The following is an 18547-nucleotide window of genomic DNA, read 5'->3' as shown; positions in this document are numbered from 1 at the left end:
TTTACATGAGATAAACCTTGAATGAAAATGTTTGATGCCTTATATTCTTGTTTATGGTTAAGGAGCTATATATGTTAGAAAATATACACATTATCTTAAAATTAATTTTGTTATTCAGTGGTTGAAAATGGATCGAAGTTGAATGTATGGTAAACGAAATTGTACAAGTTTTTTACGAGGAATTGAAGAGTTTAGCACTGTTGCCTTAAAACACCAAACAGAGAATAAATCAAAGATTATTCTTTGTCCTTGTTGTGACTGTAATAATTCGAGGGGATATCGTGATATAGATGATATTAAAGATCATCTAATTCGTCGTGGGTTTAAAGAAAACTACACAAGGTGGACATGGCATGGTGAGAGCATATATATTGAGGCAAGTTCTAGTTTTTGACCAAGGGAAGATGAGAATCATTATGATGATGATAATGAACACCAAGGTGAGGATATCGATACATCTGATATTGGTGTTGAAAGTGAGAGTGAAGTGGAGAAGGACAAGATAGATGAAATGATGCATGATGTTGAAGACCATTTCACAGAGTGTCCACAGACATATGATAGTATTTTGAGAGCTGCAGAAACCCCGTTATATCCTAGTTGTACAAAATTCACTAAACTTGGTGCAATTATGAAGTTATTCAACTTAAAGGCAAGCAATTGTTACACCGACAAGGGTTTTACGCAGTTGTTGGAAGCCTTAGTAGAAATGTTTCCCGAAGGGAATAAACTTCCAAACTCCACCTATGAGACTAAGAAACTTATGTGCCCTTTGGGTATGGAGTATGAGAAGATACATGCTTATCCTAATGACTGTGTGTTGTATCGAAATGAGTATGCTGATTTGCATGAGTGTCTAAGGTGTGGAGTTTCTCGTTACAAGATGAATGATACTGGTGAGTTGTGTAAGAAAGGGTCTCCCGCTAAGGTATTATGGTATCTTCCAATTATAACGAGATTTAGGCGACTCTTCTCAGATGAAAAAACTGCAAAATTATTGAGGTGGCATGCTGATGGGAGGAAGAAAGATGGGTTAATGAGGCATCCAGCTGATTCCCCGCAACGGAGGAACATTGATCGAAAGTTTAAGGACTTTGGTAAAGAAGATCAAAATCTTAGGCTTGGTCTTAGTACAAATGGAATGAACCCATTTGGGACACTAAGTACCCAATATAGCACTTGGCTAGTTCTTCTAACTATCTACAATTTGCCTCCTTGGTAATGCATGAAGTCTAGATACATTATGTTGTCCCTTATAATATCTGGGCCTAAACAACCTGGAAATGACATTGATGTGTATCTAGCGCCTCTAATTGAAGATTTGAAATTGTTGTGGAATGAAGGTGTCCAAATGTTTGATGCATATAGTAAAACCAATTTCACTTCACATGCCATGATTTTTTGTACGATAAATAACTTCCCAGCGTATGGGAATTTGTCAGGGTACACTGTGAAGGGAACAACTCCTTGCCCCCTTTGTGAAGATGATTTTGAGGCATTACGCCTAGACAATTGTGGCAAGCATGTATACATGGATAATCGCATACATATTCCTAAAGACCACCCTTATCGATTCAATAAGGATGCTTTTAATGGAAAAGTGGAGTTGAGAGCAGCTCGTCGCCCTTTACGTGCAAGTGAGGTTTATCAGCGGGTCAAAGACATTGAGAATGAGTTTGGTAAGCCTTACAAAAGCAAATTAACTGGGGGTTACAAGAAGAAGTCTGAACTATGGTCTCTTCCATATTAGAGACATTTGGAAGTTAGACATAGTCTAGATGTAATGCATATTGAGAAAAATGTATGTGATGCCATTGTGGGAACTTTATTAAATATGCCAGGAAAGACAAAGGATGGAGTTAAAGTAAGAAAGACAGTGCTGCTATGGGTCATTTAGAGTTGGCACCCGAATCTCGAAGAAAACGCTGGTATCTTCCCCCAGCTTGCTTTACCTTGTCTAAAAAGGAAAAAACTAGCTTCTGTGAGTCATTGCATGGTTTAAAGGTCCCGGCTGGATATTCTTCTAATTTTCGTAGACTTGTGTCAATGTCTGACTTGAAATTGGGTGGCATGAAATCTCATGATTGTCATGTCTTGATGCAACAATTATTACCAGTTGCCATTCAAGGAATTTTGCCACCTCAAGTGAGGTATACGATTACAAGATTATTTATCTTTTTTAACACTATCTGTAGCAAGGTCATAAATCCAAGTATTTTAGATGACTTGCAAGCATATGTACTTGAGACAATGTGTCGATTTGAAATGTATTTTCCCCCATCTTTTTTTGACGTGATGCCTCATTTGGTTATTCATTTTGTACGTGCAATTAAACTTTGTGGACCAGTGTGTATGAGATACATGTATCCTTTTGAACGAGAAATGGGTAAATTAAAGGGAAAAGTCATGAACCCGGCCAAACGTGAAGCTAGTATTGTACAACGAACAGTTACTGAGGAAGTGGCAGCATGGGTTGCTCAATATCTTGCACGTTCACAGAAAATTGGGTTGCCAAAGTCTCGACACGATGGGAGGCTTGGAGGTCAAGGTTCTATTGGCAGGAAAAGGATATCCATGGGCTTTGAAATGAAAAATAAGGCCAATATTTTTGTATTTCAAAATCTTAGTGAGGTTCATCCTTACTTGGACGAGCACATGCTTTTTCTTAAAAATAAATATCCTTCCAAAAGTGATCTTCAGCTGATAAAGGAGCATAATTGTTCATTTGTTACATGGTTCAAGGAACGAGTGATGTCCCAACTGTCCACCACACCTAACGATATATCTGACACATTGAGATGGTTGGCATATGGTGCTAAATGTCAAGTCATGTTATATGAGGGATACGACATCAATGGGTATTCTTTTTACACTAGCCAACAAGATGACAAGTAAACTATGCAAAATAGTGGTGTTAAAGTAATAGGTTTGTCATCTGAGTATGTTAGTGCACATGATAAAACATTTGTTGATAAGAAGAAATTTTATTATGGAATCATTGAAGAAATAATAGAGCTGGATTATGTTGATTTCAAGATTCCTCTATTTCGATGTAAGTAGGCTGATAGTAGCCGTGGTGTAAAAAAATATGAACAAGGGAACTTGACCCTTGCAAATATTGGTCGACGAGGGCATCTAGCTGAGCCATTTATATAAGCTTCACAAGAAAAACAAGTTTTTTACATGGCTGACCCAGCTGATTGTAAATGGTCAGTTGTTTTAGAAGGTAAAAGAAGGATACTTGGCATTGAAGATATGGTGGGCGAGGAAGAATATGATGAGCAATTTAATGAGTCACCACCTTCCGTTTGGAGCATCCCTCCAATAGTCGATGATTTTGACACAACGTTGAAACGTAAAGATCATAATGAAGGATTTTATGTCGCAAAAGAGAAGAATGAAGTAGGTATGAATTATGTGATTTTTTTTCCAATATGTGTTACTAATTGCATAAATTGCTTATTATTGTTATGTGTACAAGTTTATAATTTTAAATTGATACAAATCGATGTCTTAATTTATTTATGTTTTTTTTTCAGGTAAGTAGTAATGGAGGATGAGGATATTCATAATCGTTTCATGTCTTCGCAAGGTGAGGAAGATGAGCCACACAATCAATCACAATCACAGCAACAAACAACTGACTCTCAAAAGAAGAAAAAGAAGCCAAGAGGTCCTTCAAAGGGCCTGAAATCCATGCCTGGGGTTCCTAGAGTGCTTGAATGGGATGAATTGTGTCGACCCAATGAAAAGTGGGCAAAAGCATACAAAACTCATCTTGGTGAAATAAGCCGTGCAAAAGTGTCTATATTGTATAAAGATTGGAATCAAGTTCCACAAGGAATAAAAGACACTTTGTGGGAAGATGTTAAGGTAATATTCACTATTAAATGTTAAATGTTATACTATTATATGATCATTATGACATTATTTGAATATGATGAAAACAATTTATTTGAATATGATGAAATTATTTACTAACTCTATTTCTTATGGATTTTAATTTTTTTTTTGTAGAGAAAGTTTTAAATCGAAGAAGATGAAGACAAGAAAAAAAGGTCCTACGCACTTGTGATAAAACTTGGAGAGATTTTAAAATAAAATTGGTTAGTGGTTGGATCACATGTACCAGGAATATGCCGAAGGAGAAAATAATTCTGTATATACTCTATGATTTCATATCTGAAGATATGTGGAAAACATTTGTGGAGGAGCATAGTACAGATGATTTTAAGGTTTGTGTGTATTAATATCAATGATCATGCATGTTATTGGTCAGTGGTTGGATCACATGTTATTAATAGTACTTTGTTAATGGATTTTTATGTACTATTCTCCATTTATGCTCGTGAAAATAGGAAATCAGTGAGAAGGCAAGACAAATCTAGTCTTTCAACGAATACCCTCACCATTTAGGAGCCAAATCATATGGTGAAATGAATATTATATGGCGTAGAAAAGGGTATATTCCCACAGCATCTTCAGCATCCAGTACTTCATCTTGTTCTTCGGTTGTGTCTAGTTTGCCGGATAGGACTTATGCTTGGCTTCTAGCAAGATCAATAGAAGATGATAAGGTAAATCCTTATTTGCCGGATGAGAAAACAAGAGAGGTGAAAGAATCCATTGTAAGTTTATAATAAGTCTTTATTTCAATTTTGAATATATTTTGTTAAGTTTATGTATTGCAACCAAAGTTTTCTAACTTGAAGTCTTTGTGTAGGATAATTGGAGAAAGCAACAAGCTGATGGAAAATTTGTTCCTAATAGGCATGATGATATCTTATCTCGTGTCCTTGGGAAAAAAGATCGTAATGGTCGGGCAATAGCATTTGGTAGTGGAATTGGCATTAAAGCTGTATGGGGATCCGGAGAAAGGCTTAGTGGCCGACGGGGTAGGGAAATCGGAGATGCTGAGCTGGAAGAATTAGAGGCAAGAGTAGCCCGGAGGGTACGAGAGGAGACTATGCAAGAGATGGACTCTAAAATGGATTCCATGGTTCAATAGAAGTTTTTGTTATTTTCTAAACAGATTGGTATTCAAATTCCAACTGAATTGATGGAAATGAATAACATAGATCGGACGACTCCACAAAATCCTAGTAGTTGCCAATCAGTGGGTGATTATCCATTCGCAAACATACATGTATCCAAAAATTTGTTATTTTATTTTTATATCTTTTTTTTTCTTTTTGTAATGATTTATGACTACGATATACTTTTAACTTTGTAACTCAATTTCCTTATTTTTTTGTAATGATTTTTTTTCCTATCTTTGTAAGGAACCGGTTCCATGTCGGCTATCATTATTGAAAAATAACTTTGAGAAAGTCATTGTTGCTGAAGGTACATATCATCCGGAGTTAATCCTTGATTATCATAGTAACCTCCTGCCAGATCACGTGAGGGTAAGTGTTGATGATTTTTTTGACGAAGTCAAAGAATTCTCGGTTCCAGTTCCTTCTTCAGTCATCAAGAAACTTAAGCATGCTCACGGTACCTTTACCCAATGGCCGAAAGACTTGGTTTCACTCATGCATGACAAGGTAAATTATTTTTATAACAATTTACATAGTTTGCCATACAAATATAGCAAATTGTTGAATAGATTTGCTTTACTATTGATTAGGAATTCATATCAAATAAGAACGATGATAACACCAAAGCGGCCAAAGAAAACATGCAAGACAAAGTGAAAGTAGTTGAAAGTGGTCACGAAACAAAAGAGTCCAACACCAATCCAGAAAAAGTTTTTCTTATGGGTTATGCTTTGGAAAACTTGTCTCACAAGTGTGGGTCTTTGAATAGTTTGTTATCTTCATTACCCGAAGGTGAAACTATTAAGGTAAAGGTTGATTCTTGGACCTTTAGTTATGAAGACAGTAAGGACATCATTATCAAACGTGAAGATGTCAATCAACTTCTCACGGGAGCTTGGCTGAATATTTCAATTTTGCAAGTTTTTATGATTTAAGATATTCAAATTTCACTCTTCCCATATATACTTTATTACAATTTATAATGTTATTACATGATATATATGTAGGTCCTTGTGTGACATACTCGATACGGTGGATGTGGCTTCCATTGGATTCATGTGTCCGAAAATGATTTCAGAAACCTACTTGCATAGTGATGCAGATCGTATCCTACTATACATAACATGTGATGGAAAAACAAAAATCTAAGCAGTTCATCTTATGCCCATACCATGAAAAGTATAAACTTTGAACTTGTATTTATTTGAACTTTGCAAATTGTTGATATTATTTTACTCATTTACAAATGTGTGTCTAATTTATTATGTAGGAATCATTGGGTTCTTTTGGTCTTATGCATGGCTAAACGTGAAGTCATCATCTTTGATTCTTTGAGGCAGAAGCGAAATTTAGCAATTAAGTTTGCAATGACAAAATAAGTCTAGTTTGTTATTAATGTCATGATTTTATGTGTGTGTAAGGATAATAGATGGTTTTACATATTATGTATAAATATGTTATTTTTTTCAAATGTGTAGTGCTTTTTGAAGTTTCAAGGCATTAAGTGGACAATATAGGGGAAGTAAATTGACATGGCATTTGGGACAGGTTACCTTAATTTCTTACCCTAACTTTTAGTTTCTTAATAATTTAAGTATAGCAATTCAATTCAACTTATAAATATATTACATGTAGTGTCCTCAACAATTGGAGGGACGTGAGTGTGGCTACTACGTCATGCGTTATATGTACGAAATACTTGAACATCATCATAGCAGTGAGGATCTTATTAAGGTATGAGTTGTCAAATATTTCATTTTTGTTTGATAAATACAATTTGATGTTAGTTACAATCTTGAATTAAAACTTTCCTCTTGTATATTTTTTGTGTTGATAGGATTTTTCAAGAACTACACCGTATACCGAGGAGGAGATAAATGAGATTCGAGATATTTGGGCAGAGTATTTTATATGTAATGTTGAACTTTAGATTTACACTTAGCGCATGTTGGACTCTTGTTTTGGATTATAGGCTTGACATGAATGATTTTGGCTAATTGGTGTTGGGATGATGAGTATAATGTCTATGATATTGAGATGTAAATTATTAGACAGGTTGTTAATATAATGCCGTCATTGCCAATTTTCTGGGTAGGCCAAAATACAAAGGAGACTCTGCCGAAATTTACATTTGCATTCATTAATATTGCATTTTAATTTCAATTATTGGCGTTAGCATATTACTTTATACCACTAGCAAGGAAAACATGTACTACAAACATATAGAAGCAATTATTATTATTTTAAAAAAAATTCACATCATTTGCGTCACTCATTAAACAAACAAGTGACGCAAATAACGCAATTTTCTATTGTCTAGTCAGTCATTTGTGTCACTCCTATATAAACAAGTGACGCAAATGAAGCAATTTTGTATTGTCTAGTCAGTCATTTGCGTCACTCCTGTATAAACAAGTGACACAAATAACAAACAAGAAGTTGCTTAGAACAACTATTTGCGTCACTCCATTATAAATGAGCGACGCAAATAACCCTTATTCGCGTCACTTGTTTATAAAGGAGTGACGCGAATGACTCTTATTTGCGTCGCGACTAGGAACGACACAAATGACTTTTAAATCATTTGTGTCGCGAGTAGTTGCGTCGCGAGTAGGAGCGACGCAAATACACTATAAATGAGCGACGCAAATGAGTCTTTTTCTACTTGTGTAGATGCCTATTATTAGAGCAGGTTCAATCTCTTTTAGGTTTAATTTGTACCTTCATCCCCGAACTTCCAGTCATGGTCTTAACCTATTGGAGTTGACGATCTCATGGATCGTTATGGGGTGTAACCTTCACCCTGTGAACGGTTTATAAATTCCTAAAACTTTTTGGCGACTCTTTTACTCTAGCTTCCTTCCCTTTGGACGTCACCATGCTTAAGTGCATGATCACAACGTTGTTCAAGATTGGGGCAATGCTTGAAATATTCCCTACACAACCTGATCAATTGTTTGATTAATTGTTATTAATTAGAGTTGGAATCGAAAGATCACTACAAAAAAACTAAGCCATTTTGCGACATTGTCGCAAAAATAGCAAAAAAACGTCACAAAAAATAGTTGCGACAATCAACTGTCATAATTAGTTTGTCGTAGTATCAATTGTCGTAAAATTTTACTTTTACGACAATTTTGGCAGTCGTAAACCTTTTTTACGACGGTTTTATTAAGACTTATTTGTGAAAAACTACCTTATACAAGTTTTGTGTTTTTTTTTTGTTTTTAGTGATAAACTACCTTCTAAAAAATGTTGTAAGAAACTACCTTTTAAACAATAGATGTTGTTAGAAACTATCTTATAAAATAATTAATGTTGTAAAATACTACTTTTTGTCGAATTATTGCATGGAATAAGACATATATAATGACACATTTTCAATCATTTTTTCTCCTTTTTCCATCCAATTTCTCCATAGCCTCCCTATAACCCCTAATTCCCTTTCTCTTTCTTGGTTAAATTAAGCACATGGTAACAACTTACAACATTAAGTTTTTATAAGATAGTTTCTTACAACAATTTTTATACAAGGAAGTTTTTCACAAAAATTTATGTATATAAGATAGTTTTTCACAAAAAGTCCTTTTATTATAATTTCAATAATAGTTTAATTTTTTTTCGCTGTAATTAATCTGCGACAGTTTAAAATCGTCATAAACAATGACGACCATAAAACTATCGCAAAAACTAACTTTAATGATGTCTAGTCGTCGCAAAAGTTAAAAAAAAAATTCATTAAAAAAAAAATGAAACCCCCAACCCAACCACATCATCCCTCCTTTAACCAGTACCCACTCCAACCGCACCGAAAACAACCAAATTAACCCATAAAAGAAATTAAAAGCCACAAACAACCCTAGATCTGAAATTAATGAATGTGGTTTTCTCCATGTCTTCCTCGACCATCAATACTTGATTATACCTGATGTACCCATCCATGAAGGAGAGGAGTGCATGGTTTGCTATGTTGCCGACCAGAATGTCGATGTGAGGTAGAGGGAACCCATCCTTTGGGCTTGCTTTGTTGAGATCCCTGTAATCAACACACATTCTGACCTTTCCATCTTTTTTTGGAACTGCACACACATTGGCTATCCATTCTGGATACTTGGACACTTTGATGAAGCCTGCAGCCAGTTGTTTCCTAATTTCTTCTTTGATTTTGAGTGACACATCCGGTTTCATGCGACGTAACTTTTTTATGACAGACTGCATACCTGGAATGAATGATATCGTAGCTGAGCTATGTACCTGTCAATACCTGCCATATCTTGGTACGACAAAGAAAATACATCAACAAATTCACTAAGCAAGTTAATTAGCTCTTTGCGCTCGTCATGACTTAGTGTTAATCTAATTTTAACTTCTTTAAGAGTAGTGTCATTGGAAATGTTAACTGTTTATATATCATTAACTATTACATTTTTATTATCGTGTTCTTTCATTGATTTTATTATTTCGTTGTCATTTTCATCATTAGCAAAGAAATATTGATCAGGAATAGGAGAATGACACACATCGTAAGCAAAGGTACTCTTTTAATTGAATTCATTAAACATTGCATCAAAGTTGGCAAGGTTAGTTGCAACCTCGTCGGAATTATTTGGCATATAAGGAGGAGACTCGACAAGAGACTCAAAACTAGGAGGAACTACATAAATAGACTCAATAGCTGAAAGGGGTTGAGCCTTAGGTCCTACAGGCTCACTAACATACTCAAACTCGGACTTGGATGATTTAGATTCATAAAACATTGTCAATGGTGATTTCCAGCTTCTCTCCATTTGGCGTAGTAATCTTCATCGTCTTACGATATCCCTTCAAAATACCTTCAAGTTGGACAATGAATTCAGAGGGTCGTAGTCTTTGCTTAACATGACATTTTGAATGAGCGCAGAGTTATCATCATCGATGAGCTTGAGTTCATTCTTTTTGATCCTAAAAAGAAGATTAATGTACATATCATCAGAGCCTGGACTGGTTGGTTCCCCAATTGTTGGGAACAAATCACCGTCATCAATGAAGTCACAATCTAATAATACCTCGAATCCGGGCTCACGCCTCCCATTGTGGATGATAGGTTTAGGAAATTCATAGCATGGAAGGTCCTCTCCTTCCTTGATGTAATGGCCATTAAGAGTGAGGGGATAGGGACCCATAGGCCTTTTTTCATGGATCTAGCATTGTTGCGAGCCTTCATCTTTAGAAAATCTTGCTTCACATTTTCTTTTGTTAGCTTGAATCCCAAACCAAAAGCGTCCATCTTGGGTGCACCAGGATGGCCCCAAAGTTCAGCCATTTTCTTTTTGATTCCAAGGGTCATTTAAGGAAAATGCCCTTTTTTCTTAATGATTGCATTGATGTTAACATTTGAATAAGGATTAAAGTCGAGGTGACATTTCTTTTCTTCTTCAATCATGAGAACATCTTCCATAGAGAAACCCTAAATATCTTCATCTTCATCATCATGCTCAACATGGACAATAAGGGTGTCAATAACTTGGATACGCATAGGAGAGGAATCAATTGTTATTGGAGCCCGTCCAACTATAGCTTTAACTTTCTGGTGCAACAATGAAGGGATCACCTTTAACTGATGAAGCCAAGGGCACCATATCAATAGATTGAAATAATCCCTTATGTTCACCACTTGAAACTTAGTGCGACGTTCAAAGGATCCAGTAAGGATGTTTGACATGATAGTACCCACGGCTTGACGACGAGTATTATCATAAGCATGGATTCCTTGCGTAGAGGGAATCAATTCTTTATCTTTTATGCTAAGCTTCTTTGAAGTGCGAAGCGGGTATTCGTTAATTGATTCATAATTAACTAGGATCATAGGAATATTCATCTGCCTGCACACTAAAGTAAGGTGTAAGGCCTCCTTGAGTTGATTCCCTTTTGGGGGTAGGTCCTTGTGAGAAAATGAAATTAGATTGTTGGTACTCGATAATTCAATAGTAAGAAAATTGATTAGCCTTTAAGGAGTCATATCACTATCAACTCCTACCTTTAACAGAGCATTCATCATAGCCTTTCGATGCTCATGGGAAGTAAAAAGCTTCCACACATTAATTTCCACCTTGGTCTTTTGAAGATGTTTGATCACATCCTTGTTTAAGGGGTCGATGGGATCAACTACTGGTCGTGCTTGCGGTGGAGGTGGACTAGGTTGTTGTAACCATCCATTCCTAGTGAGGACCTTGACCTCGAGGTCCTCCCCCAAAATTCTTCACTATATTCGTAATTGATAGCGCCAGGCCAAGAGGTGGATATGCTATGTCTTTAAGATAGACGTCTTCATCATCAGTATCCTAAATTCCATTAACTTCTTTATAAATTGGAACAAAAACAACTTTTGGAAGAGTTTCATCTACAGGTTAAATGAGTAGCAACGGATCAAAGGAAACTTCATCTCCTATATTAGCCAAAGCATCCGAAAAGAGGACCTGTTTGAATATTAGGCTTCTTGGCCCCTGGAGGGACAAGCAGCTGATTATCATCAATTAGGTCTTTAATTGCATCCTTTAAATTCCAACATTGTTCAGTATTAGGACCCTTGTCTTAGTGAAACTTGCAATGAGAATTGAGGTCATAGTTAGCAATTGTTTTCTTAGGCGTAGGCTCTGGAAACAACCCAATAGGCATGATCAATTGTCGAATGTGCAGACGATCAAAAGCAATACCATACCTCATTCCCAAAGGTTTATAAACCCTCCTTTTCCTTTGGAACTTCTAAGTGGGAGCATTAAGAGCCAACACATCATTGATGTTGTACTAGTTAATGTTATTAGTAGCATTATTGGGCGTGGAAGACGAAGAATAAGGATTGTCATTTTTCTTGTTTTTCCAAGTGTTATTATTATTGTTTCTAACAATAGTCTTTATCAACTCATCTTCAATATTGATCCCAACGTAGTATATAGCTTCAAAACTGCTCAAAGGAAGAAACTTCAGATGTTGCTCGTACTTTTGAGCCAAATTAAGAATAAAGAGACAAACCATCTCTTTTTCTTTGGGAGGATCCACCAAGAGTGCAGATGTTTCTCTCCACCTGCTCAGATAGGCAGTGAAGACTTCATTCACTTTCTGTTTGAGAATGGATAGTATATGCTCAAAAGTCTTAGCTTGGATGTTACTCTAATAAAGATTTATAAAGCTTTCAGCAACATCCTCTTAAGTCGTAGGATGCTTGAATTCTAGAGAGTAAAACCACTATTGGCAGGCATGCTCCAAGGACAAAGGGAACACAGTACGGAAGAGTGCGACGCCAATCCCTTGAGAGCCATAGTTGCAGAAAAAGCCTTTAAGTGGAACATTGGGTTGTCAGCAGGCTTAAATTTGGAATGTCAGCGGTGGAAAACTTCTTAGGGAGCTTGTCCTTAACAGCCAAAGAAGGGCAAATTGCTCCACATAGATGAAATCCTTAGAAATCTTGCTTACTTGTTCCTTGACCTTGTCCATTGTGGCCACTGTGACATTATTCTGAACCATGGTGGTGACCTTGGTAGTGAGGGTTTGCATCATGGAAGTAAGCGCCACAATTGTCTTGTTGATGTTCTCAACTTCTTCCCTAGAAGCCATTGGAATGAATTCAAAATGAAATGGAGATGAAGATGGGTTTTACGGAGATGACTGCGATGGTTTCCTTGCACGCCTATTAAGTTTAAGAGGTTGTTGTGACAGTGACTCGAACCTTAACAATCTACCCCTACTTCTAGACCAAGTGTTGTGATATTGAAACAAACGCACCTTTAATCACTAGAATCATCCTTGACCTATCTAGAAAATAAAAAAGAAAAAGAAAGAAATTTTTCAAACTTTTTTTATTTTTAGAAAAACGTATGTACGGGAGGATACCATCCGACTTACTCCTAAAACAAAAACGGAAAAATTAACACAAGATCACCTGATGTACGGCCATGAACGACATGGTGCATGACTCAAATAATAGAAAAAAGTGTGTGAACTCGACATGAGTTGTGAGTGATTAAGTGGGGTTGTAGACACGTGTTATAACCGTACAGTTAGACATGACGCTAAATGGGACATACAAACCACAGAAATACGCACAACAGTAAAAAAAAATACTAACATCGACCATTCCTGGGCAGCTGGGCAGCGTGTCACGGTGCTACTATCATGACATGGCGCTTTATAATGTTATTTAGTACAAAGAGCTGTGGCACGACAATGTATAGCGTGGCGTGGCGCTTCTTCCGTGACACGGTACATAGTTCCAAGTCTAGTTCATATTTTTTTCTCTTGATTTTATTCAATTTAAAGGTTCGTACTAAATATTATGTGGAATAAAAACCCTCGGTCATAGGTTGGTTCTAAAAAAACAAGATGAACAAACACATGTGGGTATAGGGAATAATTTCAAGCATCCCACACTTGAGCCCTATTGTGATCATACACTAAAGCATGGTGGCATCCAAAGGGAATGAAGCTAGAGCAAAAGAGTTGCCAACAACTTTTAGGAACTTGTAAACCGTTCACTGGGTGAAGGTTACACCCCTTTACGATCCATGAGGTCGCTAACTCCAAATTGGTCCTGAACCATGACTGTATATTCGGGGATGAAGGTATAAATCCAATCTAAAAGAGATTGAATCTACCCTAAATAAGCTTCTACTTTATTCTTCTCATATTCCTTTGCGCTTTCTGACTAACATACAATAAATATATTAATAAAAAACTTGTTTAATTTATGTTGGTTGAATATTAATACACAAAAAAAAATTTATTGCCTAAAAAATTATTAATTATCTTATTAGGCGTAATTTCATTAACAAATTCTCTTTAAACTTGTAAGAGAGGGTGTGATCAAGCAATAACAATAATATCAAGTAACATATAACTGTAGACACCCAAATGTGTCTCCCCAAAACCAAACCCAATGATGAATACCTTTCATGTTATTTGATTATCAAACATATCAAAAGTGTGAAAAGTCTAGTGATGAGGATGTTTTCATTAAAATATCTCATCTTTCTATTTTTGAAAATATTTCTTTTCTTACCCTATTTATAAAAAACGTGCATTCCGGTTTAGATTGGTCCAGGATATGGGTCCAATAATAGTGTAGTTTGATGTGTCTTGAAAAGACCTTTCCAACGATTATTATAAGCCCAATTCCTATGAATAATGAGGAAGTTATGGCCAAAATACTAAACTGGGCCCAAACCGGATTTTACCTACGACCCAATGATCATGTGGAGGGTCCAAAGGTTTAATCCTATTCCTAAACTAATATGGATTAATTAGAACCTTTCATAAATTTCTAAAAGATCTTTATTATCCTTTTTGAAAAGATAAAATCAAATAATTTGAAATTGAATAAAACTTTCCTTTTTTAAAACTTTCCTTTTTTTTAAGTCCTAATTCTATTCGAATTTAAAGATGTTCAAAGACAGTCATATTTTATTTTTGTGCCTCATAATATTTATCAAAATCTTATGTGGTTGAATAGATCTTGAAATTATCTTTCCAATGATATATTATAATATTAATCCAAGCTATAACGAAAAAGATATGAATGAACACGAAACTCTTTCCAAAATTGACATCGTCCCACTATTTCGGCCATATATTTTTATATAAAATAGATTTTAATATGATTACAACTGGGTTGGAACGTAGACTTCAACATATTTCTAACGACATATAATATGCTTTATTTGGACTTATAGATAAAAAGATATGATAAAAACAAAATCTGTAAAAACTGTTGTCCATCATGTTTTATTTCGATTCGAATTCGGATTCTTTTCTCTATTTTTCGACTCTCTTTTTTCCCTATAAATAGAGGTAATATCTCCCCTTTTTCAATCACCAACTCTCATAAAGAAAATCTTGATACTCTCTCTCTCTTTTTCTAAACCAACCTTTTACAAACACAAAATTCCGCATTCACAAGATCTAGACACACCTAGCATAATTCGAAGTTGCCTTCTCCCTAGACGTGAAAGAGATACGAGGCATCCAAGTAAGTACTTTAATTGATTTATTGACATTATGATATAAAAATCATGTTTAGATTGTTATTTTGATTCCTAGTATCATGTTAGGATGTTTTCCCTAGTATCATGTTAGGATGCTTTCCTTAGTATGATGTTTAGGGTAAATAATACAATGTCAATTACGATTTCTATGATGCCTCTTATTATCTTTCCTAATAGCATGTTAGTATCATGTTAGGGTTAAAGCTTTGACTTTTATTGCATAGTGACATGCTAGGGTTTGTTATTAATCTTTTTAGTATCATGCCTAGGATCTTGCTATTATTATGCTTTATTTTTAACATGATTATGTTAATTATAATTATAATTGTTATGATGATGATTCTTGATTATGATTATTTTAATTATGATTATGATTATTATTATTAGGAAATTTCGCAAAAAACCACCTTTTATAACCAATTTTTTTAACAATAAACCACCTTATAATTTTATTTTATTTATTTTTTTATTTTGCAAAAACACCCCTTAATCAAAATTTTTGTTGCAACGCCACACCTTTGGTCGGAAAACAGGGTTTGACCTTATATCTTGACGTTGACTCCACCATGTGCGAGTCACGTGCTCACTCAATACCACCCTTTTTCATTTTCCCCCTTTTCCCCTCCAATTACACACTCATTCTCCGTTGTCCTTCTTTCTCCTTCAATAAATCTCCATTGAAGGCAGCAAGATCCATTCTTTTCAGCGAAATTAATCAAGGTAAGTGACGAAATTTTTATTTAATTTCCGTAAATGAAGAATCAAGCTACACCCCACAAATTACCCCTTATTTTGTACTCTTTGTTCCTTAATCTTTCAATTGAAGAAAAACCCTTAATGGGTAAACCAAAAACTGATTCTTTCCCCAAAAATTTAATCGTTTTTTTTATTATTATGTGTGGATGTCGGTTGTTGTTGTTGAGGTTGTTGGTGGTTTTCGGTTATTTTTGTTGATGGATTTAGTTTTGTTGGTGATTGTTTAAGAGGTTGGGGTGGAGGAAAGTGGGTGGTGGTGGACTCGGGGTTCGGGTGGTGAGAGTGAAGGAAGTGATAGTGGTTAGGTGGAAGAGGAGGAGAGAGAATTCATGGGTTGGGGGAAAGAGAAGGGAATAGGATAGCTGGCGTTGGGGTAGAGAGGTGGTTGCCGGCGCCGGCAGCTAGCAGGGGCTGGCAGTGGGTGGGGGAAATTGGTTGGCCGCCGAAAAGTTGGTTAGTGGTTTAAGAGCGTCACGTGTGAGGCACGCAGTCGGGTCAACCCCGGAATACAAGGTTAAGGAATATTTTCCGACCAAAAGTGTGGCCTTGCAAAAAAAAATTGATTAAGGTGTGTTTTTGCGAAAAAAATTTATAAGTTGGTTTCCTGAAAAAAAAAAATGGTTATAAAAGGTCGTTTAATGCAAAATTTCATTATTATTATTATATTGCTTGATGTTTATTTATTGTTATTGCTTGATCACGGCTTTTATGCATGTTTAAAGGGAATTTGTATTTGTAATCACGCTTAATAAGATAATTAATAATCTTGTTTAGTTTAATTTGATTATAATTCAAATGATCGCCAATAATAGATTTATTTTTGCATTAATATTCAATCAACATAGTTTAAGCAGGTTTAGGGTTAATCTATTGATTGCATGTTAGTCAGAAAGCGCACATGAATACGAGAAAAATAAAGTAGAGGCCTATTATTTGGACAGGTGTAGACATTTACTTTTAGCCTCCTGTCCTGACAGGAATTGCAATGACGATAAATAAAACCATCTTCGTGTTGGATCAAAGTAAAGAATGCTTATGGATAACTGGTTAAGCCACAAAACACAAAAGACTAGCCAGAATAAAAGAACAAGGCCAACACAAGGTCAAATTAACAAAACCCGATCATAATTAGGCTTAAGCCCGTGCTTAAAACCCAATAATGACAGATTTAGGAGCGTCTAGGTTAAAATAAAAGTTGTCGCGGAAAATATCGCGCGCATCTCACAAAATTGTGCTCAGCAGTCGCGCGCAACTTTCCGAGATGCGCTCGCATAAGATTTTGAATATTAAAATATTGGAAAATCGAACTTACCATAGAGCTACGCGCAAGACAAATAGTTGCACGCGTATACCGCGCGCGACCTATTCACTTGTGCGCGACAGCCGCGCGCAACCTACTCAATTGCGCGTGACACCTGTTGCGGAAAAATGCTCTAAACCCTAAAACTAATAATTCCCTATAAATAAGACCCTAATCCGAGGCTTCAAGACACAATAAATTAACCTAAACTGTGGCAGAATACTTGTGAACTTGTGCATCCAAACCCTCTTGTCCTAAACACTCACCCTTTTCGATATTTTGTTACTACGGTGGAGGTTCCCCAACAAGAAGGAGTCCATAAGTGTTCTAAACGGGGATCTATCAAAGAGAAGTGGTAAATTCCCGAGCACTTAGTTAAATCACCATTATTTTTATTGTTTAAAAGAACTTTAATTAATTAATTAATTAGTGTTGTTTGATCGCCTTAAAATAATAAATTAATTGATTTCACATAATATTCTTTCGTTAATCAAGATTAGAATTGAATAAAATAATTGCTGGTTGATTAACTAAGTCAAGGCGAATATTGTTTATTTTATTGTTCTTTTCACGAATTGGATTAAATAAGAATAACGACCTTACGATGTAATTCCTATGTGAATTGATGTGTGTAAATAAAATCAAGTAACATATTTTTTAGGTATCACATTGCATATATTGTTTGGCAATGAAATTGTGCAAAGGAAGAGCTTATAGAGGCCGCACTAGGTCTAGGATCGCGATTCCCCTCTAAAGGGAACGTTATCTTAGTACCCTCGCACCCGAACTCATTTCTGGTTTTCTAGACCAATTTGGGCATGGGTAAACTTATGATTCATGCTAAATATCCCTTGAACTCTACTTGGGAGAAAGGCATGAACGAGTTTTATGGGTTTTTCCTAAAACTCATTGGCGACTCCTACTTGTTTCTTACAAAAAAGCGTATATGATAGAATCATCTCTTAATTCAAAGGTCTCCCAAACAGTCAGGAATTCAAATCCTAATACACCCTAACAAGTGTAAAGTCTTAGGCTTTAAAGGGCCATGGGCATCTAAGGAGAAGGATCCCGCACGATGGGAACACCCTCCTTACAGTGGCGACTCCACTGGGGACTTAGAGGTTACATGATTAGTTTGTAGTTATTGTCCAAGGTATCCAACACCAGGTTACCTATAGGTTGTAACGAGAGCTAAGTTGGATAATCTCTAGTTAGAGAGCAAGACTTGAACGCATAATATCTTCCTTTTGCACAAAACTAAAACTCCAACAAGCAACATTGCATCATGCATGAGTATAACACACTTAAACCATGGGGATTGGCTCATTGAATAGGGGTTGCCAACACCAGGCTTCTATCCCGAAATCAATAACAATCATCCCACCCATATCACCAACAAAATGTTGGGAGAGCGATGTCATGAGTCAACTCGTTGAATG

At 35.8% G+C, this 18547-nt stretch overlaps 1 protein-coding gene and 1 long non-coding RNA gene across 2 annotated transcripts; both read left to right on the top strand.

Moving 5' to 3' along the window:
- Positions 1–4259: 4259 nt before the first annotated feature.
- On the top strand, positions 4260–5650 carry LOC110689882. Its single transcript, XM_021866716.1, has 3 exons — positions 4260–4628; positions 4724–5546; positions 5630–5650. Exons 1-2 carry the CDS (start codon positions 4437–4439, stop codon positions 5006–5008), a joined length of 477 nt encoding a protein of 158 aa, XP_021722408.1. The 5' UTR covers positions 4260–4436; the 3' UTR covers positions 5009–5546; positions 5630–5650.
- A 418-nt stretch (positions 5651–6068) lies between these two features.
- Positions 6069–6696, top strand: LOC110689090. Its single transcript, XR_002504803.1, has 3 exons — positions 6069–6218; positions 6310–6587; positions 6675–6696. It is a non-coding gene; the product is annotated as an uncharacterized LOC110689090 (long non-coding RNA).
- The last annotated feature ends 11851 nt before the right edge of the window (positions 6697–18547 follow it).

Source organism: Chenopodium quinoa, unplaced genomic scaffold, assembly GCF_001683475.1.
Source record: "Chenopodium quinoa cultivar QQ74 unplaced genomic scaffold, ASM168347v1, whole genome shotgun sequence".
NCBI lineage: Eukaryota > Viridiplantae > Streptophyta > Magnoliopsida > Caryophyllales > Amaranthaceae > Chenopodium > Chenopodium quinoa.
Note: the sequence above shows the minus strand (reverse complement) of the source record. Positions and strands in the feature narration are given on the sequence as shown.

Bases quoted from the DNA above. Each gene is read 5' to 3' on its own strand.
- LOC110689882 (XM_021866716.1), top strand. From the start codon at position 4,437: ATGAATATTATATGGCGTAGAAAAGGGTATATTCCCACAGCATCTTCA. The intron at 4,629-4,723 runs GTAAGTTTATAA...GTCTTTGTGTAG, and splicing joins GAGAGGTGAAAGAATCCATT to GATAATTGGAGAAAGCAACA.